This window comes from Leguminivora glycinivorella, chromosome 26 (genome assembly GCF_023078275.1).
Source record: "Leguminivora glycinivorella isolate SPB_JAAS2020 chromosome 26, LegGlyc_1.1, whole genome shotgun sequence".
Lineage (NCBI taxonomy): Eukaryota > Metazoa > Arthropoda > Insecta > Lepidoptera > Tortricidae > Leguminivora > Leguminivora glycinivorella.
This window is the reverse complement of record NC_062996.1, coordinates 6143693-6168228: the sequence shown is the minus strand read 5'-3', so window position 1 is coordinate 6168228 and position 24536 is coordinate 6143693. Positions and strand designations below refer to the sequence as shown.

The 24536-nt window shown below is 38.5% G+C and overlaps 2 protein-coding genes across 2 annotated transcripts; one reads left to right on the top strand and one right to left on the bottom strand.

Moving 5' to 3' along the window:
• Positions 1 to 2: 2 nt before the first annotated feature.
• Positions 3 to 6263, bottom strand: LOC125239807 (cyclin-dependent kinase 9). The gene is made up of 5 exons (XM_048147503.1): positions 5452 to 6263; positions 4465 to 4550; positions 3357 to 3494; positions 2619 to 2698; positions 3 to 796 (listed from the first exon to the last, which is right to left on the bottom strand). The coding sequence occupies exons 1-5, from the start codon at positions 6134 to 6136 to the stop codon at positions 580 to 582; spliced, it is 1206 nt and encodes a 401-aa protein (XP_048003460.1). The 5' UTR covers positions 6137 to 6263; the 3' UTR covers positions 3 to 579.
• Positions 6264 to 6616: 353 nt separating this feature from the next.
• LOC125239804 (sorting nexin-7-like) lies at positions 6617 to 22702 on the top strand. The gene is given in 12 exon segments (XM_048147499.1): positions 6617 to 6947; positions 7285 to 7434; positions 8132 to 8251; positions 13294 to 13435; positions 16230 to 16312; positions 17094 to 17182; positions 19118 to 19246; positions 20437 to 20636; positions 21180 to 21222; positions 21437 to 21514; positions 21516 to 21895; positions 22304 to 22702. Coding segments are annotated over 10 exon segments (1344 nt in total). The 5' UTR covers positions 6617 to 6947; positions 7285 to 7296; the 3' UTR covers positions 21838 to 21895; positions 22304 to 22702.
• The last annotated feature ends 1834 nt before the right edge of the window (positions 22703 to 24536 follow it).

Here is a 24536-nt window from a genome sequence, read left to right as displayed (position 1 = left end):
TTAAAATACAACTAACTCATAAGTGTCGGAGTTAGGGTGCCTTTCCACTAGAGATGTGCTAGTGGATGAGTTTGTTTACAATCAGATTAGTCGAACGCGTTACAACCAGCGCTATGATTTGTAGTACAATGAACATGATTGGTGGATCTAACACATCCACGGCACCTAGCCACAGTATAAGGACGATTCAGTAGTTAATCTCCGGCAGCGGCGACGCGATCGGTATTTCGTCACTACTTTTTAAAAACTTGTATCTTCGTCTGTCAATGAAAAGAAAATTGTAGTAAGTATGTATGGAATGCATATAGACTTACTGCGTTTTAACTTTGAGGAGCAGCGTGAGATACGCGCCGCGCGCTACACGGCAGCGCGTCCCGTACTGACTAGTGTACATGTACTCGCTGCACTTCGCTGCGTGCGAGCGCTACTCAAGGTCAAACCACGCGGCGCAAAATTTGTTAGAAGAGTTATTACTGGTTTTATACTGTGACGTTGCTCATTTCGGAAAGGCACCCTTATTTACAAAACAGTAGGCAGTTATTTTTTTTTTTATCATTAAAAAAAATTCTCAATCCATGCTCAAAAGACACGATCCTGGTAACCGGAATCTTGGGCGGGTGGCGGCTTGGGCGCGGCGCCGGCCACGTGATGATGGTGCCGCAGGTGCCCAGGCCGCCGCGGCGGCGCTAAATACTCGAACATGCTCTGCGTATGTTGGGCGAGCATGTTCGCCAACTCACACGGCATTGGGTCCGTCCAGAAGAAGTCGTGGTTTAGAGCGGTATCGGCGTCGTACCTGATGATACAATTTCAAGGTCAATAGGGGCGTCCACTTTCACGAAAAAATAAAATTTAGAAAAACTTCCCACATAGTGGACCAACTTTCATGAAAAATGGCTAAGAACACTCCTGACTAACTCACCTTTCAAACAAAAAAATTAAATCTAAATCGGTTCATCCGTTCAGGAGCTACGATGCCACAGACAGACAAACACGCAGACAGACACGTCAAACTTATAACACCCCGTCATTTTTGCGACGGGGGTTAAAAATGAGGAAATCGGCTTGGGAAAGTGCAAGCGACAGGGTTGAGTGAAGGAAAAAACTTTCGTAAAATTCACACTGTTTCCTGGATCTGTGAATTTTACGAAAGTTATTCTAGAAAACTAAGAAAGAGTAAACTAGTGCAAAAATTGTTGTATTGTACATACAACGGTGTTTAACTGAGTCCAAAAATACTCGTGGCGTCTGTATTAATAATTTTCGGCTTCGCCTCAAATTGTTACTCACAGCGCTTGCCTTTTTTGACCACTTTTAACCGGTTGCACAAAATACTATTAATGCAAACTAGCAGAGTGCAATATTTTATCGCGGTAAATAGATTATTCAATCTATTTACACCTATAGCAATAATTCCATTGAGTAAGAGTAAGTGCATTGAACCCCATATGCAGAGATGCGATTTATTTGAAATAATACTATTTAAAATGCAAATACAAAATGCAAAATACCTATTTTGTATTTTGCATTTAAATGCCTTTTAGTAAAAACCATTTTGTATTTTATTTGAAATACTTTTTGAGATTTATTTTGCATTTTCAAAATGCAAAATACTTTATGATTAAATTAAGTTTAGCCAACATTACCAGTCAAACAAAATGTGAACAAATGACGGTTGTATTGCCGAATTTGACGATAGACTGACTGACTAGAGTCAATTTGACACTGTCAATGTCAAACGAAAACGAATATTATCTATGGAAAGCGACGCCATCGCCACAGACGCCGACGATTTAACGGATTTATTGTTTGCAGGGGCCCGTTTCTCGAAAGGTACAAGCCTTGTATTACAAGAATGTTTCCATGACAACCCATACGATTTGACAGTTCGCGCACTTGTAATACAAGGCTTGTTTGTACCTTTCGAGGAACGGGCCCCTGGACTGGACTGCTGGTGCTGAGTGCTAATGACTGATTTTGATTTAATTACCTACCTACTTTTAAGTGTTGAGTTATTATTCCTATTGTAAATATCCGAAGCTATAGAATGAAAATAAATAAAGAGCATTTAGGTGATATAGGTATGAAATATAAGAACTAGATGCACATTCAACAAAATGGAGCCATGGCTCTCTTTTCGTTAGTCTAGTTTTATTACATTATTTAAGTGAGTAGGTATAATATGTATAATAATACCTAGAAATAGTAGGCGATCAATACATTCTGTTATGTTATTAATAAATAAAATAACATAACATAATTTATTGATTGCCTACTGATAAATATGACCAAAATATCATTCATTACTTTCATTAGGCGCCATGATATTAGACGTTTTTGTTCGGCATTGTGACTCTATTTCTCATGATTATTAATACCGAAAATAAATAAAAATATCTGAGATTTGGTCAAAAGGTATTTTATTTTCAAAAAGTATTTTGAAAATACCTATTTTTCATTTAGCATTTGAAATACAAAACTCAAAACTATTTGGTATTTTGCATTTGAAATAGTAAATCTGAAAAGTATTTTGCATTTTGTATTTAAATGCTTTTTTAAAACCATTTTGTACATCTCTGCCCATATGGTAAGAATGTTTTGAATAGATTTAAACTCACCTCTTTGCCGGGTCTAGCTGCAGCAGCTTATCCAACAGGTCGCAGCCGTAAGGGTCCTTCACGTACGGCTTTAGCCTTTCCTGTTACCAGAATACAGGAATTACAGGTTTGTTGCAGTAAGGTCAAAAACTTGCAAAATATTACAACTGTATCAAAATTACAGATAAATACAGATACATAATTTTATAGGCAGTTTGATCTTGTACAGATCTAGGGCTTCCATGCCTGCACGCATATCTCAGTCAGACATCTGTACTACAGGAGAAACAGAAATGGTAGATCAAAATCAGTTTCTGCTTTACTTTCAAAATATTTGAACCTTCCTCTTTTGACCTATTGAACCGTTCGGAAAATCCGTTTTGTTGTGGCGTTGATGACAAGCCACATTTCTGATTTAGATTTAAATAATAATGTAATATTACACATCTGGAGGACACAAGCCAGAGCTGGGAGATATAAATCGCTTGCTGATTTTGAACTTTTTCCTTTTTGACCTATTGAACCATTCGGTAAATCCATTTTGTTGTGGCATTGATGACAAGCCACATACAAGTAGAGGCACGTAGGTTTAGCGCAGACCGTTATTGCGCAGAAGTCAAAAACAGGTATCTCAGGGTATTACAGGGGGCGAAGTGTATGCGTCCCCATGTGCAGCTATCCCCTCCACATTTCACTCAGCGCTAAACTTACGTGCTACTTGTATCTGGTTTGGCTGTTTCTACCTGTGTATCAACATACCTTAACTTTCCTCTTCTGGCCTTTGGGCAGTTCCATCTTGTTATAAAGATCCAGGGCCTCAACGCCGGGCCAGACGTCTGGAGTACACGAGCCGCACAGTTGAGAGATCAGGATTAGTTGCTGCTGCTCAGTCGCGCCCTGTTTATTAGAGTTAGGAGGTTAATATCTGCATCTATGGCAATCCTCTTTAACACAGTGTGGGTTAATTTGTAATGCAAAATTTGAACTGATTTCCTAAGTAGGTACGGTTATATGGTTGAACCCACCCAAAATAAGTTAATTGGTGTTTAACTCCCGAAGTAAAAACGACGTGTCTGTTTGTCTGTCTGTTTGTCCGTCTGTATGTTTGTTTGTCTGTCTGTTTGTGTGTCTGTCCGTGGCATCGTAGCTCCCGAACGGTTGAACCGATTTAGATTTAGTTTTTTTTTTGTCTGAAAGCTGAGGTAGTAGTAGAGTGTTCTTAGCCATGTTTCATGAAAATCGGTCTACTGTCTATGTCGGGGGTTTTTCAAAATTTTGATTTTGTGGTTAGGTTATAGCTCTACTCAAATTTGAGGATGGTTGTATTATTACACTATCTATACATTACAGTCAAGTTCATAAATATGTGTACATTTTTTCATCTTATTGCAACAATAACTTGTTTGAGGTAAATGAAAAATGAAAATGAAATATTTATTTTTCAAGTAGGCATATTACAATGCGCATATGAACGTCAAATAAAGCTAAGCGCCTCAGCCTCGAGAAGATTTCAGTCCCTCTCAGTTAGGTGGGGGGTATCCACTACTTTGTTTAAGATAAGGCAGTCTAACGACGCCAATTAATTGAATACTTAACCCTCAAATAAATATGTAAAAATGCATGCAATCATTAGTATAATTACTTAGCCATAAAAGATAGGACTCCTTAACTCAAAAAATCTTTATTAGTTAAGATTAGTAGTTAAGAAAAAACATGTTATTTGTAATTATTTATAGAAATAAACAGTTTAAATTTTTTTTTTTTTTTTATGAGACCGGCAAGAAACTCGGCAGACCACTTCTTTTCAAAACATTACATCTTATAATTAACACTAGTTCTGAGTTTGATATAAACATCTTCAACATACCTGCATGATGGGTGACCTTGTCCACATTTCGGCCATGATGCAGCCGGCACCCCACATGTCCACTGGAGGCCCATAATTACGGTCCCCTGAAAAACTTCACATATTAAGGGCCGACAGAGATAAAACGCAATCCAACTGCCATTTAAATGTTGTTGTCAGTTTGTCTCTTCCAGCAAATGCATATATTGAGGAAAAAACATTTTTTTTACCCTTTTTTTTAATTAAAGATAAAGATTTTTTATTTGCAAAATGTAGTGACATAGTTTAACACTAGGTAACATTAAGTGCTTACATTTTACTTAAAGCATGTCATTTGATATTTGCCAGTCACTTTTCGGTGAAGGAAAACATTGTGAGGAAACCGGACTAATTCCAATAAGGTCTAGTTTACCCTTCGGGTTTCGAAGGTCAGATGGCAGTCGCTTTCGTAAAAACTAGTGCCTAGTGCCTACGCCAAATCTTGGGATTAGTTGTTAAAGCGGACCCCAGGCTCCCATGTGCCGCGGCAAATGCTGGGATAATGCAAGGAGGATGATGATGATTTTACTTAAAGCATGCAAATTTTTCGTATTAGCTAGGGATACTTAACTAAGAATGTACATGTAAATGTTATATAACAATACACCACAAATTTTCATTATATGTACTTATACCTAATACTAATTATGAGGCTATGAGCTAACTTTGCATCACAACAAACATATTTATTAATATTAATTCCTATAATTTACAAGAGAGACAATGTTAGACAATGTTCGTCCTAGCAAACATAATCATTGACCCTTTTTATTTCCGAATCAGAATCATTAACACTATTGAGTGCCGAGGAGGCTTGAACTCGCGACCATGACTATTTTTTGCCAAATTTAGGGTTCTTTACTTCAGTCAGTGCGGTGAGACTATTGACTTAAGGAAAGTAATCAATTAGGTATTCAGCAACTGTAGACTCAATCTAAAGATTAGCTAAGTAGTATGTATGAAACTTACCTAAAAGCAGTTCTGGAGGCCTGTACCACAATGTGACCACTCTGTTTGTGTACTTATTGACTTGTCCAGACTTGGCCACACTAAATGCTCTCGCTAGACCGAAATCGGCCAGTTTAAGTGTCCCATTCTTAGTTATTAACACATTCGCAGCCTTCATGTCTCTATGTAAAATCTTATTGCTATGTATGTAATATAAACCATTTAACAACTGCTGCATGACCTTTTTAATCTCTCCTAAACTAAATTTTACATTCATATTTGATAACAAGCCGGCTAAGTCGTGTTCGCAGAAATCAAAAACGAGGTAAAATGTCGACCTATATTTATTATGCAATGTGGCCTTTGTTCTGCATATTTCTATCAAATTAACGACGTTCTCGTGTTTTAGGAGCTGTAGGATCTTTATTTCTCGCAAAGCCGTGATCGGGAAACCTTCCTTCTCATTATCCATCAGAACTTTTTTCATAGCAACAAATTTCTTCGACGAGTTTCTAGCACGCGCTTTAAACACCTCTCCGAACGTTCCCTGGCCGATTTTAGCAACTTTTTCATATTTGGAAGACTCGTCACAAAAGGGAAAGTCGAAATCTTCTATGTATTTCTCCTTTTCCCTCATATTGAGGATTGTGGAGCTGGTACTGATGACTGGCGGAGGCTGCTCGCGAGGAGCGCTCACGCCCTGCATTTTGGCACTAATCTTGGTAGCTTTTTGTAATCTTCCTAGTAAAACAACTCTTAAAGACGCTTGAGAAATTCACAGTGTAATATTTATAATAATATTCGATAAATTATAAACAAATACCATTTGCCACATTCACGAAATTTCACAAGGGAAAGAAAGTTGTCAAAAATTTAAAAAAAAAACATGCCACATTTGTTTGAGCTATATAAATAAACGCTCAAATATATCATAATATATGCAGACTCTATGCATAGCTTTACAGCGTTTCTATTTACGCTATGCGATGACGCTAGAATGCCAATTTAATATCGATCCAAAATGACGGTCCATATAGACTACGTGTAAAGAAACGTAATGTTTCCTGTCAATCCTGTCATCATTTCGAGCGTAGTCAGCGTAGACCTTTATTTGTTATTTAAATTATAGGATAACTGTATATATAATACAATACTCAGTGATAAAAGGTGAATATAAATAAACAGTGACTATCATAGCCTTTCGTCCTACAGCGAATTTGGTTATTTGCAAGTGCTACGTGTAAACAAATTTTGCAACGTATTATCGACCCATATTTACTCTAAGTAGGGCAGAATGTTAGTGTCTGTTTTTATTCATTTCGCGTTATCATTAGGTCATAATGCAATTGTAATACCGGAAACGCCCTTTATTTCTTTCTATGCTACGTGTTGTACTGAGAGGTGGTAACTTGCTATATAAAAGATATTTAATGTTATTTGATCGGCATTTTTCCTTTCAATTAGCGAGTAGTAATTAATTTAATACTACTAATTAAATTCCCCGGCTTTATTGACCAGTAAGTAGTATTTTTTCTCTGTTGAAATTGTTCACTTTACTCAAAAGAGAGTATAATAGTGGGTGGACAATGAAAATACCTATAAAATCCAAAAATAGTTACAAAGTATGAGTAAGTATTTACATGAGACTGTATTATTTTTTGTTGATATTTCTCTTACCCATTATCCTCCTTGCGCTATCCCGGCATTTGCCACAGCTCATGGGAGCCTGGGGTCCGCTTTGCCAACTAATCCCAAGGTTTGGCGTAGGCACTAGAAAATTCCGGCTAGAAAATCCACAAATAGAGAAAAACGTTAGGTTGTATAACTATCAATAAGTATATTATTTATATTCAGAATATCAGTAAAATGGCAAGTGAGAGCAGTTCAGCGGTATTAGATCTCAATGACGACCCAACGGAAGACACAGATGCCCCGAGCGTCACCGAAGGCACCCAGGATGCATCTCCACTTATTATGGAGCATGGATATGATATTGCTGTTAAGGTATGTAAAAAGATCTTTGAAGTTCTTTATGAGTTTTATGACCACTCTGTCACTTTCGCATTTAGTCTTTTGCAAATTGATTTAAAAATAAGTGCTGTTTTTTTTTCTAGGTGTAGATAACATGCATCTAGAGAAATTTACAACATACTATAGCATGGATAATAATAGTTATTATAATTATAATTATCCATGCTATAATAATTATTATTATTATAGCATGGATAGGTTTATTCTGTGGCCCTCTCAATGTTATAGAATACCTTAAAGAGTATACCAAAATATGTAATATTGCTCGCAGACGTTTCTGCATAATGAAAAAAAAAATGTGGGTTAGCACATTGTTACTGGCGAATTCTCAATGTAACTTGAGACTTCAGTGCCTGTTAAGATGTATTCTTACGGGTAAATGGATAAATTCGCACACATCCAGCAGGCTTCTGTAACGCAGCAGTTGGGAGCGCGGCTGGCTCCAGCAAAGCCAGAGGTTTGCAGGTTTGAGAGGTGTGAATATTTCCATTTTTCCTTTAGTTTAAAAATATGTTATACCAAAAGTATATCCATTTTTAACCGACTTCAAAAAAGGAGGAGGTTCTCAATTCGACTGAATGTTTTTATAATAATGTTTCTCTCAAATAATCCCAGTTAGGAGCACCAAATTGTAACAACCCCCTTAAATCAAATCTTTACCTTTTGCCAGGTGGACGCCCCAATGAAGCAGCTCTCAACTCTAGAAACGTTCGTCACATACCGCGTCCGTTGCGTGTGTGCGCGTTGGCCCACGCCTCCTCACGTGCGTCGCCGGTACAACCACTTTAAGGTATGAAGAAATGTAGATAATTAAGGTATCTACTAGCCAAACTAATTTTCTATAGATAAATGTTTTGTCTATGGAAATGTTACTTTTCAGTATATATAAAAATAATAAATAAATAAAATTCGTTTATTTCAGATCCATCATTGATCCATAAGATGTTAGTACAAAGTCCGTAAGATGGTAGTATATTATGCTGCTACTCGAATTTTTAACCCCCGACGCAAAAACGACGGGGTGTTATAAGTTTGACGTGTCTGTCTGTGTGTGTGTCTGTATGTGGCATCGTAGTTCCCGAACGGATGAACCGATTTAGATTTCGTTTTTTTTCGTCTGAAAGCTGAGTTAGTCGGGAGTGTTCTTAGCCATGTTTCATGAAAATCGGTTTACTATGTCGCGGTCGGGATTTTTTTCAAAATTTTAATTTTGTGGTTAGATTATATCGAACTAGTGCGAGAAGTATAAAATTGCCATATGTATGTGTCTTAAAATAGCCATATGTACTGAAAAACGTCGTCAATTGCCGGTGACTGTAAAATACACGCGCGAAGAGGAAATTAGTAAGTCGTGTCGATTCGGTCGTGTTTTAAATGTTTTAATTAGGTCATCTTGGCGATCAACAATCTTTAAGAATATCAAAATATTCAAGAAAAGCCGCTTCAATACTTTAAATTTTTCGCCAAACTTACGTTTAACGGCGAAATGAAGCACTAATTTTCAAAGTTAGTACCTTAAATTATATTAAATGACTTATTCTAGTGTTAATAGATAATAATATCTTATGAATTACTAATGGCGCTTTTCATTAACGCTTTAAAAAACCTGAATTAGCCAAAAAATCGCTGTCCCTATCTGTCATGTTGACTTATGTATATGTGAGAAAGGGACCAAGCACCCCTTTAATTAATCAGTTCAGTAACTATTTTAAAAATGCGAGGGTAATTTTTCATTCAGGCTTTGTACCTAATAGCAACTTCTTAATATTTGATTTAAAGATGTTTTTACTTCGACATTCGTCTTCTAATGTACCTAATGTGTTAAATAATCGCGGTGTGATGTAGCGGCGAGTCCGTTTGCCATAATAGTTGCTGGCGGTAGGTTCCACATATCGACGACGCTTTGTCCCTCTAGGCGCTCGGGTATATATTCGCGGGGTTTTAAAATCGGGATTGTTAAATTGTTCCGTTGCTATCAAGTACTTAACTTTATCATGCACTGGCAGGATGTTTAAATTCTTAAATAGGATCGTGTAATCGTTTCTACAATTTGTTTTGGTTTTTTTATCTATTATGTTTTTTAATAGACGCAATTGTAAGTTTAATATGTTATCCAAATAGGTTTTAAATGTGCGTCCATAAGCTATTAAACCGTACCCAATTACAGCGTCAGCCAGTGCATGGTATAACATTCGTAATATTTTATTATTTACCAGTGGCGGAGCGTCGATACAACTCGATTCCCAACGGGTTCCCTAAAATTCTCTAGTATCTGTAGAAGTACGTACTAAACAGATTCCATAAACCCCCCCGGCTTTATCAACGAAAATTTTCACGCCCCGCCACTGTTATTTACTATATATTTTAAACTAATAATTTTACACAGTATAGATCTTAGCCTATTACATACTGCATCTATGTGTATTTTCCAGTTAATGTTTTTATCTATAGTTAGACCTAGGTATTTAAACTTATCAACTACTTCTATAAATCTACATTTACAGTCACGTTTTTCGGTGTGCAAACAATCGTACGTATGACCAATAATTTGGATTGGCGCCTGACATTGTTTCGTAAATGGTGATTTTAAGAGCAAAAATTTAGTTTTTTCGGTATTTAATATTAAACCATTATCGTGAGACCATTTTAATATGTTTTCAAAATCCTTTTGTATATAATTTTGTACTTTACTAAGGTCTTTATCAGCATATAGCAAGCAGGTGTCATCCGCATACATGTATGTTGAACAGTTCCGCACAACATTAGTTAGACTGTTTACGTGCATTATGTACCCAAGTGGGCCATACACCGAGCCGGTCGGCACCCCGGTCTGCACATCTGCCTCGTCGCCGCGCACACCGGCCACGGAGACGCGCAGAGTGCGTCTCGACAAGTATGTACGGAACCAGTCCAACACCGGACCACGAACCCCACACTCTTCCATGGCCTGCAGTAGTTGTTCGTGGTCCAGCGTATCGAAAGCTTTTTAAAATCAATAAAAAGCACCCCTATGTACTTTTTATGATTTAAATGACTGTACACTTCATCCGTAAAACGCGCCAGGGCCGTAGAAGTACTTCTAGACTGCCTAAAACCATGCTGAGCATCCGTGATGATATTATATTTATCAAGGAAAGTACTTATCTGGTTTACAATTACTTTTTCCATGATTTTATTAATTACAGGTAAAATGGCTATAGGCCTATAGTTTGAGTATTCTGAATGACTTCCCTGTTTATATATTGGCCTTATAATTGATTTTTTTAATTGATCTGGATACTTTCCTTGCTGGATACACATATTTACAAAATTTGCTAAAACTGGACTAATTCGTTTTTGTACATATTTTAAATCTTGTACTCTAATTTCGTCTATGCCCGGGGATTTTTTGCTAAGTTTCCCAATAAGTTTTTCGATGTATAGGCTATTAACTTTATGATACCTAAAGCTAACGTTACATGGCTCAATATACGCTTGACGTTCCAGAAACTTGGTGTTGCAATTATGTTTTATTTGATTTATTTCTTCTGTAAAAGTATTAGCAAATTTTGTACATATGTCGGGCAGCGAATCTGTTTTACCTAAATATTTTAAAATAGTTGTATCAACGGTGGGTTTAGGATTTCCTAACCAACTATTTATAGTAATCCATAATTTTCTAGAGTTATTTTCACACTTTTCAATTTCATACTGTTTATACTTTTGCTTAGACATGTAAATATATTTATTAGTTAAGTTTCTAAATTTAGTATAGTTTAATCTACTGGTAACATTTTTAGGGTTGTTTTTCCACAATCGAAACAATTCGTCCCGCCTTTCAATCATTTTCATAACAGTGTTATTAATCCATGGTTGTGTTTTTCGCTTCTGTTTACAGTACCTATTAGTCTTTGCGCGCTCGTAAATGTCACTAAATAAACCGACTAACTTGTCATACAGTAATATCGGGCACTTAATGCTTCTATAGTCGTCCCAGTTTACTTTGTCCAACATATTGATAATTAGCTTGGAGTTAAGAACACATACCGGTTTCTGTTGACCTACTTCACTGGCCGAACAGCTGATCCCGGTCGCAATATTCACACCTATAAGATAGTGATCGGAGAGTTTACAGGTGAGGATGTGTGCGGATAGGCGATGCGCGGGCGCACGCACACACGCATGGTCGATGCACGACGTCACCAGCCGATCACCCGCCACCTCCTCTCGCGTACATTCGCTTATCATACATTGTAGGCCGTGGTCACACAGGGTGCATTTGTATGTTTCTGTTACGTTGTTGTCCTGCATTGTATTTATGTTCGTATCTCCAATGAGTACTATGTGATCGTTTTCGGGTATACTTTTCAACAGATTATCGATCTCCTTGATAAATCTGAGTTTATTCGTGTCCGGCGGTCTATATATTCCTATTACATGTGTAAAGCGTTTGCCTTGTTGTAGTTTAGTATGTAGCAATTCGGTAGAATATCCTTGGGTTCCTTGTAGATTTCCGCTCAGTTCGTTTCTAACATACATTATTATTCCACCACCTCTTCTTTTGCACCTGGTTGTTGAAAACATATCGTATTCCGGCATATTATATATCATTAGTTCTTCTTTTTTAATATTAATTTCGCTTAGTATAATAACATCTACACTCTTGGTGTTTTTAAGAAGGCATTGTAATTCATTAAAATTCTTACGAATCGATCGAATATTTAAATGTATTATTTGTAGGTCCTGAGAAGTTTGATTTAAGTAGTTGCTCCATGTAGTAACATTCTCAAATTTGTGAAATTCATTATTGTCTTCTAATTCTTGAATAAGATCCGTGAATGTGTTAGTTTATGTTATTCACCTAGTGTATCCCAGCGCTAACAGATAGATTAGCTCTCGGTATCCTCCTCGTTATCACTTCCTAAGTGTCTTAGGATGTCGGCGTCAGACTTAATGTTGTATATTTTTGAGCCGTCCGTCTTTTTAATTAAGATTTTAAGATCTTGTATCCATATGTATTTGTAGGTTGCCTTTAGTGAGGTTTTGGTATTCCAGAACAAGCTTTTCATTTGTTTTGTAAGGTTTTCATTTATATAGATTCTGTTGTTATTGTCGTTTCCAATTAAATCCTTATTTGTGAGCGTAGTTTTTCTATGTTTGAGCCAGCCAGCTCGGGCGACCTTGGACCTCAGCTTGACAACGATGGGTCGCGGGCGCTTCTCATCGGTTTTTTCTCGGCCTACCCTTCGTGCCGATTCTATTTCGCTAACATCCATTTCCAATTTTCGACTGATTGTTGCGATAAGGTCTTTTGTATTCTCATTCATGGCTTGTTCCACACCTACTATTTCAAGTTCAGTCTCGACCTCTTTTAATTCCAATTGTGTGATTCGTTCTTCCAATGACTCATTAATTTTTTGCAAATTTTGGTTTCTTCTTTCCAGAGCTGCTATCTTTTTTCTGCACTTTTCTTGAAGTCTTACTTTAAATGCCAAACGCCAGTAACGCAAAGACGAACCGAAGCCCTAGCTCCTACGTATATACATACAATGCATCTGGCCAACTCTATTGTAGCACTTGCCAAAGAGTCGCTTGTCTTTAAGACCAAGTTCGGCCTGGTCAGCCATATTAGAGCCCATAAAAGGCGTAATCCATAGTTTCTGAGATTTTCAATATATAAATGTTTTAATTTATCGCCAATCATTTCTTACTTCATCTTTTCGGCACTTGAATCGTAATGTACTATTTTAGTATTTTTCAATATTTCTATTATTGTAATGTATAGTATTGCATACAACTCTTACTGTCTATCACAGTCGACGTTTAACTGAATATATTTGTAATTTTGTACAGGTACTCCACCGTCGCCTAACGAACGCTCACGCTTGGCTAGCGCCGCCGCCTCTGCCGCCATTACACTCGGCGAGACAACAACTTGACCGCTACGAACCGTCCTTCGTGTTACTACGCGCTATGGCGCTTGACGCTTTCCTTAGTAAGTCCGTAGCACCATCTATGCACTGTGATTACACATTTTACTTTGACAGTAACTCTCTTTAATACTCGATCCTCTTTGGTATAATAAATAGTACTGTCGTACAGTAAGGCCACACCATACTTCCCGCTGAAAGTCGCTCACCCGCTCTTGGTTACCTTGCTCGCTGTCAAGAACGCGAACAGTCGACCTGTCATATCTCACTCACACAAGCATGGTACGCGTTCGCTTACACGAGCTTAGACTGTGTGCGTAGAAACTTTTATATATTTGATCGCCATTCTTCGAGTTGTGTCCGTGATGTCAACTGTGTGTTGATGGTTGTGTGACTTAACGTCCAACAGTTAGTCCGTTTTCACATTATCCGATCCGATATCGGATGTCGGAAGGATTTCAATGGAAAAAATCCAAGATGGCGTCTGTAATGTATGGGATATCGGTCCGACATCCGATATCGGATCGGATAATGTGAAAACGCACTTATGGTCAGCCTTAGTGCGTTTTCACATTATCCGATCCGATAAAAAAAAAAAAAGTCCCATACATTGAAGCCGCCATCTTTGAGTATTGCCTTTGAAATCCTTCCGACATCCGATATCGTATTAGATAATGTGAAAACGCACTTACTCAGCGATACAACTTGATCGTTACGAACCATCATTCGTGTTACTACGCGCAAGCGCGGATCCAGCTTCGTGCCCAGGGGGCGGGGGGGGGGGGGGGGGGTCACGTGGTCTATTTGTATGGCCAACCTAGGCCCCAGGTGGGGGGGGGGGGGTCATGACCCCCATGACCCCCTGGATCCGCGCATGACTACGCGTTATGGCGCTTGACGCCTTTCTCAGTGAGTATTAAATATTTTAGTATGTCACATACATTCACTACTGTAGATACTTTCAATCACTACGTTCGTTTTTTTAGGGTTCCGTAGTCAACTATGAACCCTTATAGTTTCGCCATGTCTGTCTGTCCGTCCGCGGATAATCTCAATAACCGTTAGCACTAGAAAGCTGAAATTTGGTACCAATATGTATATCAATCACGCCAACAAAGTGCAAAAAAAAAATGTTTTATTAGGGTACCCTACCTACAGGGCTATCCAACAATATATCACACGTTGGGGTTGGAATGAAAAAAAATATCAGCCCCCACTTTACATGTAGGGGACATGTAAAGTGGGGGCTGATATTTTTTTCATTCCAACCCCAACGTGTGATATATTGTTGGATAGGTATTTAAAAATGAATAAGGGTTTACTAAGATCGTTTCTTGATAATATTAATATTTTCGGAAATAATCGCTCCTAAAGGAAAAAAAAGTGCGTCCCCCCCCCTCTAACTTTTGAACCATATGTTTAAAAAATATGAAAAAAATTACAAAAGTAGAAATTTATAAAGACTTTCTAGGAAATTTGTTTTGAACACGATAGGTTTAGCAGTTTTTGAGAAAAATACGGAAAACTACGGAACCCTACACTGAGCGTGGCCCGACACGCTCTTGGACGGTTTTTAAAAATGGATCTAAAAATTACAAAATTATGGGTGCGATGAACTAGAACTACACATTTAGCGCTGCCTGCGCTGCCTCGTTTAAGAGAGCGCGCACACGGGCAACTTTTGGCAGCGACTTTTTTGTCGCGACCATGGCCTAGTATGAAACTGCGCTCACGGAGCGACGCAACTTTTCATACAAATACGAAAGTCGCCGAGCAACTGTCGCCCGTGGGCGCGCACCCTTATAGAAACCACCAAAAATGGTTCTTAAAATTTAAAATAGGAAAGTGTAATTAAAAAGGATAGGCTATTTTCCTACTAGTCAAATCAGCTTCTTTTTATGAACTGTCAAAACGATTTGCTAATATGAAATTACTGTGAAATACTGAGGAGTGACGTCATGGTCAATTAATTTACATTATATACACGGTGTTTCCGGTATCACTCAAAACCTCAGACACCCCAACTGATTTTTATTTTTTTAAACTCATCTAGACTATTCATCTTTTAATCTGATCGTTACTTTTTTCTTAATTGAATTTTTAATTTTCTGTACAGCTCTACTTGACTTTTAACTCTACACTCAATAAAATAATTGCTAACTACCATCATAAACCATAAGACTATTTATTTGTGTACGTTACTGCAACGACATAAGGTTTACCAATAGACAGCTAAGATGTCACTGTAAAACACTTTAAAGCTTTGTCACAGTAAACTTCAAGTTGGACAGGTAATCGCAGTAAGCAAATAAACTCAATATTCAAAATGACAAGGTTGTAATTAGGTACGAGTTCAATTTGTTATGACTTATGATAAACATTAAGATTAAACTGACAAACAACGTCAAACTAGTAGCGGAAAAAATAATCGTCCAAGTAACCGGCCAGTATTAATACCCCTAAATACTGAAAAAAGGTAAACAACCTCTAGCAATGCGATATACACAATGTTGTATTACGAGTACAATAGAATGGGCACGTAAAAAATAACTAATAATACTAATTTAAATAAAAATATTACCCCCATCAAGATATAGCTCAATCGATTCTACTCTCGATTCTGAACAAACTGTTTTCAGGTTTTTAGTGTTAAGTGAAACACGGTGTATTTCTCTTTTACTTATTAAATAGGAATTATGTTTAAAAATAACTACTGTTCATATTTTTCTTCTAATTATGTGGTGCTTTATTGCGTGCACTGCATAAAATATTTTATTTTAAGTATAAGAAGAAAAATAGCGTATTCAATTTCTCGTTACTTTTTGTCCTCTGAGAAATAAACGAGTATTTTTTTTACAGATCGCGTCGCAAAACATCCGATTCTAACACATAGTGATGATTTCCGTCTATTTCTTACCACTCCGGATGAAGAATTAGACAAGGTAATATAATGTACAATGCCATTTAGTTATGTTACGTATCAATATGTGAGTGTGCACGGAAAAACGTTCCACTTTGTCGATTGCTATAAAGCCGCTTTGTCAGTTTAGTCATATCATAGATTAAATATAACAAGATCATACCATCCCATACATTAACATACGACCGCCTAAGACCGCGCTTACACTCCACCACACATAGATGGCGCCACAAAAAAAATGTCTTGTAGCTTTCGATTATACTTGTAGATGGCGTTAAGTGTCACTTTTGACATAGATTTACGGCTCGGAATTGACTCTTAATGCCAATCTACAAATAATCGGTGGCAACAAGGCATTTTGTGTGGCGCCATCTATGTGTGGTGGAGTGTAAGCGCGGTCTTAGGCGGTCGTATTTTAATGTATGGGATGGTATGATCTTGTTATATTTAATTTATGGTCATATAAAGATACAAGTAAATCTCGCCTTAATGGTAACCGACAAAGTGGAAAGTTTTAATAAACACAATCACATATGGTTGTTGTTTCTTGTGGTATTTTTGTTCAATGTTTTCCAAAAACTTTGAACAGTGTTTTTTATTTATTTAATCTATTTTGTAAATTTGAATGTCCATTTTAGAATTAGTAGAAGTAGCAATGCAATGTCTACATGTACATATACTTATGCTCTATTTGCTAAATTAAATAAATATTTAAATTTGTTACTCGGCAGTTCAAAAACCACTGAACTAGAAGGTACAATAATATGGCGAATTTAACTGATAGATTTTAAAATGTTGTCCAGGTATTCAAAAGTGAGAGCAGTGCTCTCAACTTGTGGGGCTTAAGCTCTTTGTACAGCGGCGGCGAGGCTAAACCTGCCAATGGGGCCAGGTAAGTCGAAAACCTTAACATTTCACCCCATTATTTTCTGACAGGGTCGCCATGTAAGGTTGGGAGGGTTCGGAGAAACGAGTTTTCAGATTAAATGATGATTGAATACTGCTCTCAAACACGAGTAATTTGTCCTTATATATATCTTATCAGCTACGTACATACATAGTCATCATCATCATTGGCCACGACATCTTAGCAGATGATTGTTGCAGTGATTTTATTGTGTGGTGCCGGTACATCGTCTTTGGTGGCTTAGTAGTCCGATGGCAGCCCGACACCTTTTGCCACATCTGTCACAGGTGAAACGCGAGTCAAGAGGAGGAGGAGCTCTGGAACGGAGCCTTTTCTGCTTAAGGTTGTCGAGCCAGGCTTTGTCGTGCTCTATCACCCCGTCGGATAAGTCCCGGCGCCATTCAGGTCTCATACTAGCGCGTGTCTCCCAACTGTCTAGGTTTATACTAAAAGATTGCATATCCCGTTTACAGGAATCTTTGAACCTTAACATTGGGCGGCCCACAGGTCTTTTGGCGTCAGCAATTTCCCCAAGCAAGACTTCACGCGGCAGTCTCTCGGGACCCATCCGGTAAACATGTCCCAGCCAGCGGAGTCGTCTCTGTTTTAAGATTGCTGTGATGCTGCTGCAGTTGGTCTTCAAGAGAACGGCTTCGTTGGTCATTCTGTCCTTCCACGTGACTCCCAGGATGTATCTTAGGCATCGCATATGGTAGGCATTAAGACGACGCTCTTGTTTGGCGTATGTAGTCAGCGTTTCCGAGGCGTACAGGAGAATACTTAGAACGCAAGTCTGGTATACGAGGACTTTGGTAGCAATCGTTAGTTTATTGTTCTTCCAAACACGTGAGGCAAGTTTGCCGAACGTCGCCGCAGCCTTGCCAATACGAGCATCCAGTTCCTTATTATTAGACAGGTTTGACTCTGTTATGGAGCCCAGATAGCAGAAGCTATCCACAGCCTGAAGAGTAGCACCATCGAGAACGATACTCGGCATCGCGTCTATGCCCTGAACCATAACAACGGTCTTCTTGGTGTTAACACTCATTGAGAATAGGTCACACGCGCGACCAAATCTGGTTATTAGCTCCCGTAAGTCTTCCTCCGAGTTCGCAACTAGTGCACTATACTACAGTATAATATAGAAGGTAACGAGCAAACTTTATCTTCCAACTGTAAGCAGGGCAAAAAAAGTTTGTAAGTTTTGTAAAAGCGTTGCCGGAATTGAAGTTAGATTTCAATTCGGCGCCAGTTCTATACTAGGATGCAAAACAGGCAGGAATATAGTCACCAATATGTTAATCTTCGTAGCCGCGACGCAATAATACCTATGTGAGACACGCTTCTAGGCGTCATCCATGTACCTATTACGTCACAGCGTAAGGGGGAGAGAGGGTCATACCAAAGACCTATATAACTTCGTATAGACAGATAAAGTCTAAGAAAAAAACGTACCCCAAAACCATACAGAAAAAGGTACGGTGAGCTAGATGGCGATACACCTTTGGGGTACGCTCGGCTAGATGGCGCTAATATTAATATTTGTTATTTTAAGACATATCAAGCTAAGAATATGGGCCAAATTGTCAAAACTGAGATTCAAAAGTTTTAAGCCTGTGTCGAGAGATGGCAGTCTATGCACTGTGATTACACAATTACACATTTTACTTTGACAGTAACTCTCTTTAATAGTCTATCCTCATACTAAATGTGACAATCCATGTTACAGGGATGCAAAAAAGCGTGGGGGGGGGGTCCTTAATTTGCGTGACGTATTATGTATATGGCCCCTTATGGCTGTACAAATAAGTTCGTGCCAGATATATTTTCGACCTCAAATGTGTAACATATTATTGAAGGTATACATACATAAGTCGATTTCCAAAGTTAAAAGACAGTTATCAAAAACGTTTATTTCAGGGTGAAGGATCCTGAATTCAGCTCGGCCGGGGATTACCTGCAGTCGCTACAGCAGAAACTTACATCGCTCTGCGCTCTCACTACCAAACTGTATAAGGGGTCCACCTCACTAGGCACTGAGCTTATTGGGTGAGTATTTATCGTTTTACCCCCGACGCAAAAACGACGGGGTGTTATACGTTTAACTTGTCTGTCTATCTGTGTGTGTACTTATCGTACAGTATAGCCACTCCCGCTCCCCTCTGAAAGTGCCGCCCGTCCCTTCTCGGCTACCTCACAGTTACCGCCTGTCAAAAATGCGAACAGTCGGCCTGTCATATTTCACTCATACAAGCATAGTACGCGTTCACCTACACGACCTTAGACTGTGTGCTAGGAACGCGCCTCTTTCATATATTTGATCGCCAGGAGGGTCAGAAAGAGACAAAAAGTAGCCTAGTCATTGTCCATCCCTTCAATTGTCTTCATTTAAAAATTCACGCTCCGTTTTGTCGTGAAAACCAGACAAACCATAGAGGAATAAGTATCTAAGGGAAGAGTTGTAACACTTGTAACTCCATACATCAGTAAATGCGGGTTATTTGTATAGGCATAGTTAAGTGACATCTAGCGACAATCACGCGTCAAATAGCGTGAATTATCAGTACCACTACTCGATACTATTAGGTGGCAATTGTGTCTCGTCTGCTAAAAATTAAATATTAGAACAGTTTACAACTTATATTACAAGCAGAAGGAATCGAAAACAGAATACTGATTAATACTATTGTAATATTAGCTTAAAAATTGGTGAGCATTAGACTTTTCGTTCGTCGCGACATCTATTGATAAGTATCAGTACTGATAATTTACGCTAGTTGACGCGTGATTGTCGCTAGATGTCATCAAAGACTTATATAACTCCGTATAGACCGATAAAGTCTAAGGAAAAAAAAAACGTACCTCTAAACCATACAGAAAAAGGTCCGGTGAGTTAGATGGCGATACACCTTTGGGGTACGCTCGGCTAGATGGCGCTAATATTAATATTTGACATTTTAACACATATCAAGCTAATATGGGTCAACTTGTCAAAACCGAGGTTCAAAAGTTTTAAGCCTGTGTCGAGAGATGGCAGTCTATGCACTGTGATTACACATTTTACTTTGACAGTAATTCTCTATAATACTCGATCCTCTTTGATGTCATTTAACTATGCCTATAGAAATAACTCGCATTTACTGATGTATGGAGTTACAACTCTTCCCTTACTTATTCCTCTATGGTTGGGTTGGGTGTTCTTAGCCACGTTGAAAATTGAAAGTTCTCGGTTATTCTAGATTAAAGCGCGTTTGCGACGCGTGGTCCGTCCGCGAGCGCGGCCGCGTGGCGTCCGCCGCGGCGGGCGTGGGCGCGGGCGGCGGCGCGGCGGGCGCGGCGCGGGCGCGCCCAGGGCTGCGGCACCGCGCCACGCTGCCGCTGCTGGCGGCCTACGCCGCCGCTCATGCCGAGAAGATACGCCAGAGAGACGCTCTACACGGTACGTATCAAATGTGTAAAGATTAAAAAAAAACATTTTCGAGCGATTCTTCTAAATGGTCTCCGAGACCGCTTCACAGAAACATAACTTCATCTCGCCACGGTACGTAAAAAACTTATAAAGATTACTCATTATTGTGAAATTCAATTTTGAGCGATTCTTCCAAACGGTCTCCGAGACCGCTGCACAGAAATATAAATGCACCTCACCACGCCGCTGCACTCGCAAAGATAGCACCACAGAATATAGGGCTGCGACGTTACCGACCACGACGCTCTTTAAAACGGTCTCCAAGACCGGTGTATCTACTGCAGAACCTCCAACGCGCCACACAGTCTCTGCGAGTCTGCGGGACGAGAGCAATATTTCAAAGGAACATGACGCTCCAAATAGAGTTCGTAGAGACAAGTAGGTATAATACAGTTTGCATTCAAAAATAATAAAATATACATCCTATTGATTATGATGTTTCTGATTAACAACACTACATTTTTTACAATTTAAATTTTCGATAAAAAGTAAACATATTTTTTTCTTTTTCAGCAACATTTGTGGCGGGCAACAACTCTGATGAACTCCATAACAGGTAAATAATAGTTAATTTATTTTACAATCAAAATTGTTCTAAGCTGCCTAGCCTATAGATCTCCCGGTTCATTTAAAAAAATAAGAATCCACAAAATAGCTACTAGTTCTCCAAACCTTCGCTTTCTCAACTTGCAACGGCACCTTAAACTCTATTCACTACCTTACCTTGCAATATAGTCATGATTTCGTATAAAAATAACCATCATTTCCAGGTTAGAACAAGCATCCGAAGCAATCCGCTCCGAACTCTCTGACTGGATCCCAAAAACCCACTCCGAGATCAAAGCCTCCTCTCGAGCTTGCCGACAGGCAGGTAACCCTCCACTCCCAAACCCTGCAAGGCTGGGAGAACGCTCTCAAGCTCTCCACAGAGACCAATCTCGAGCAACTCTTCAAGACGGTCTCCAAGACCGCTGTACAGAATCTCAGCCCGTCCAAATGCAGGTCTGTCACCCCAACTGAAACTGAGAAGGACTTCGATGATATTGACATAGAGAATATGTCCAATGACTCGGATGATAAGGAACAGGTAGCTGTGTCAACGGAGCAAAGTTCTAAATCGGATGACCGGAGTGATCCATTACAGGAGTTTTCTGAAGTGAACTTGTCGTGATATGATTCTCTGTTTTTGAATGTTGTGAAGGATATGCATTGATTCAGGTTGTAATCAAGTAGGGATGTCACGAATGTCGCATGTGTCACATTCGCGAATGCGAATGCGAATATTCAGAATGCGAATGTGCGAATGCGAATGCGAATATCGCTGAATTTCATAAAAAACCAAGCAATCACCAATAACCCGCTAGGTAAAAATGCTTACTATTGGTCAAAATGCCGAGTACGAACTTCACGCCGTACGAATTTGAGCTATCTGCGCATGCGCGAGTCGACAGTCGACACGTAGCAATTGGAGCGGCCGGTGCGGGCGAGGAACAAGCTGCGACTTGCACACATTCGCATTCGCAAAACATTCGCATCGTTTGAAGCGAATGCGAATGTCAATGCAAATGTTTAAAAGAATGCGAATCTTTCGCATATGCGAATGCGAATGCAAATATTCGTAACATCCCTATAATCAAGGCAGGGAAATTATTGTAACAGGAAACGATGTCCATTTTTTTTGGCACTGGTTCCACCAAAAGCAAGGTATGAGCCATAGAGTATATTGAATAGTATGGTATAGAGTTATCAGTCAAGATTTTCTAATGCAGCGCCATCTATAATTAAGTTACTACAACTTTTCATGTGACTTTCCATGCCTAAAGGTTCCTTTTAGAACATAAAGCATGCGCACCCTTTAAACGTGGAACGCCACATATTTATGGCGGGATTTCTAAATAGGTCATTCATCAACTAGTCACATTAATAAGTATTTGAATGCTAACTTATTTGTTAAATAAGATGACATTAACAAAATTTACAATTTAATTAGTCATAGAATGCCGTTCGCTAGTTTGCGGGTGGTACAGCGACATCTAGCGAAAATTTTGGACATCAAAAAATACTTATACATTTTAAGACAACAAGTCATTACCCAGTTTGAGGTAATGTATTGCGAATTCTGTTAAGGTGTGAACAGTGACATCTAGCAAACAACTTGCACTACGGCATATAATTGTTTTTCACGCCCTCTATCGTTAATTTCCCTAAACATATCCAAAGTACATCAGAATTCAGCAATTCCCGTCAACTTTGTACAAAAATTAAGGGAAAAGTTAAATTTGTTTTTATTAATACCTATTTTGTTACCAAGATTTTGTTGATGAATTGAAATTTTATTAAGTTTTATTTCGTCATTAAGTTTCTCTAGTATCTATATTTTCTTAATTATAACAATTATCCTGTATATATCTTACGAAAGTCGAATTATATTACTAAATGTTGGTAACAAAATAGGATCAATTAAAATTTGCTGACGTGGCATTGTAAAAAGTTGACGGGAATTGCTGAATTACTATTTCCTTTGACTGAACACACCGTGATATGAGCTATCGGCTATAGAAACGAACAAAATATAGTCGCCCCCGTGTAAATAAAAGAGACGCGATGATAGCGCGGGCGAGTTATAGTTCCTCGCCGAGCGATGAACTATACACCCTGTTTTTTAACCCCGTCGCAAAAACGACGGGGTGTTATAAGTTTGACGTGTCTGTCTGTCTGTTTGTCTGTCTGTGTGTGTGTGTCTGTCTGTGGCATCGTAGCTCCCGAACGGATGAACCGATTTAGATTTTTTTTTTGTCTGAAAGCTGAGTTAGTCGACAGTGTTCTTAGCCATGTTTCATGAAAATTGGTCCACTATGTCGCGATCGGGGTTTTTTTTGAAATTTTAATTTTGTGGTTATATATTATATTGAACAACGTTAACTTTAAGGGAAGATTATTTAGTTCAAATACAATAAATTTCTCTAAGAAAGTAGCCTCTTAATTCTTACGGTTATCGAATTATTAAAAAAAATAATTTAATTACTGAACACGTGTGTGGCATCCCTTACCACTTCCTAATGCTATTTGCTTATACATGTGCCGTCAAACACTTGACAATGACTTTAATGTTATGATTAAGGTCTTCTCACACTAATTAATCCATTTATTATATATGGAAACGAAAAAAAAATGTTTTTTCGAATTTAACAAAAAGTGATATACAGGGGGGTTCCTGACGATGAACCTAACTGCGTGTCGAATTTAACGGTAAACAAAAAAACACAGTGTATATCGTATATCGCGTGCTCTCTCTTTTATTTAAACGAGAGTGATTATCTTTTGTTCGTTTCTATAGCCGATAGCTCATAGCTTTTGGTGGGACTAGTGTCTCAGGCACTGGTCCCACCGCGAGCTAGTAAGCTATGAGCTATCGGCTATAAAAGCGAACAAAAGATAATCACTCCCGCGTAAATAAAAGAGACACGGCGATGTTTATAGTTACTCGCCCGGTGAGCTATCAATATCGCCGTGTCTCTTTTATTTACACGGGAGTGATTATCTTTTGTTCGTTTTTATAGCCGATAGCTCATAGCTTACTAGCTCGCGGTGGGACCAGTGCCTGAGGGTCAATTGCACCAAACCGTCTATCACCGAAGTTAGCGATCCCATTTTTTTTGTATGTGAATTTCAATAGTTCTACTTCGTCAAATTGATTTGTGTGTTAACTTTGGTTGATGCAACTGGCCCTTAGTATTGCTATTTCATAAAAAGTTATTTTGTCTTCTGTTCACATTTTTTGATGTGAAACTTACGTAAATAAAATCAATTAAATCTTTTCATGGACTTCGTGCAGATTGAAAATTTAGAATGTAAATATAAAAATGAAGA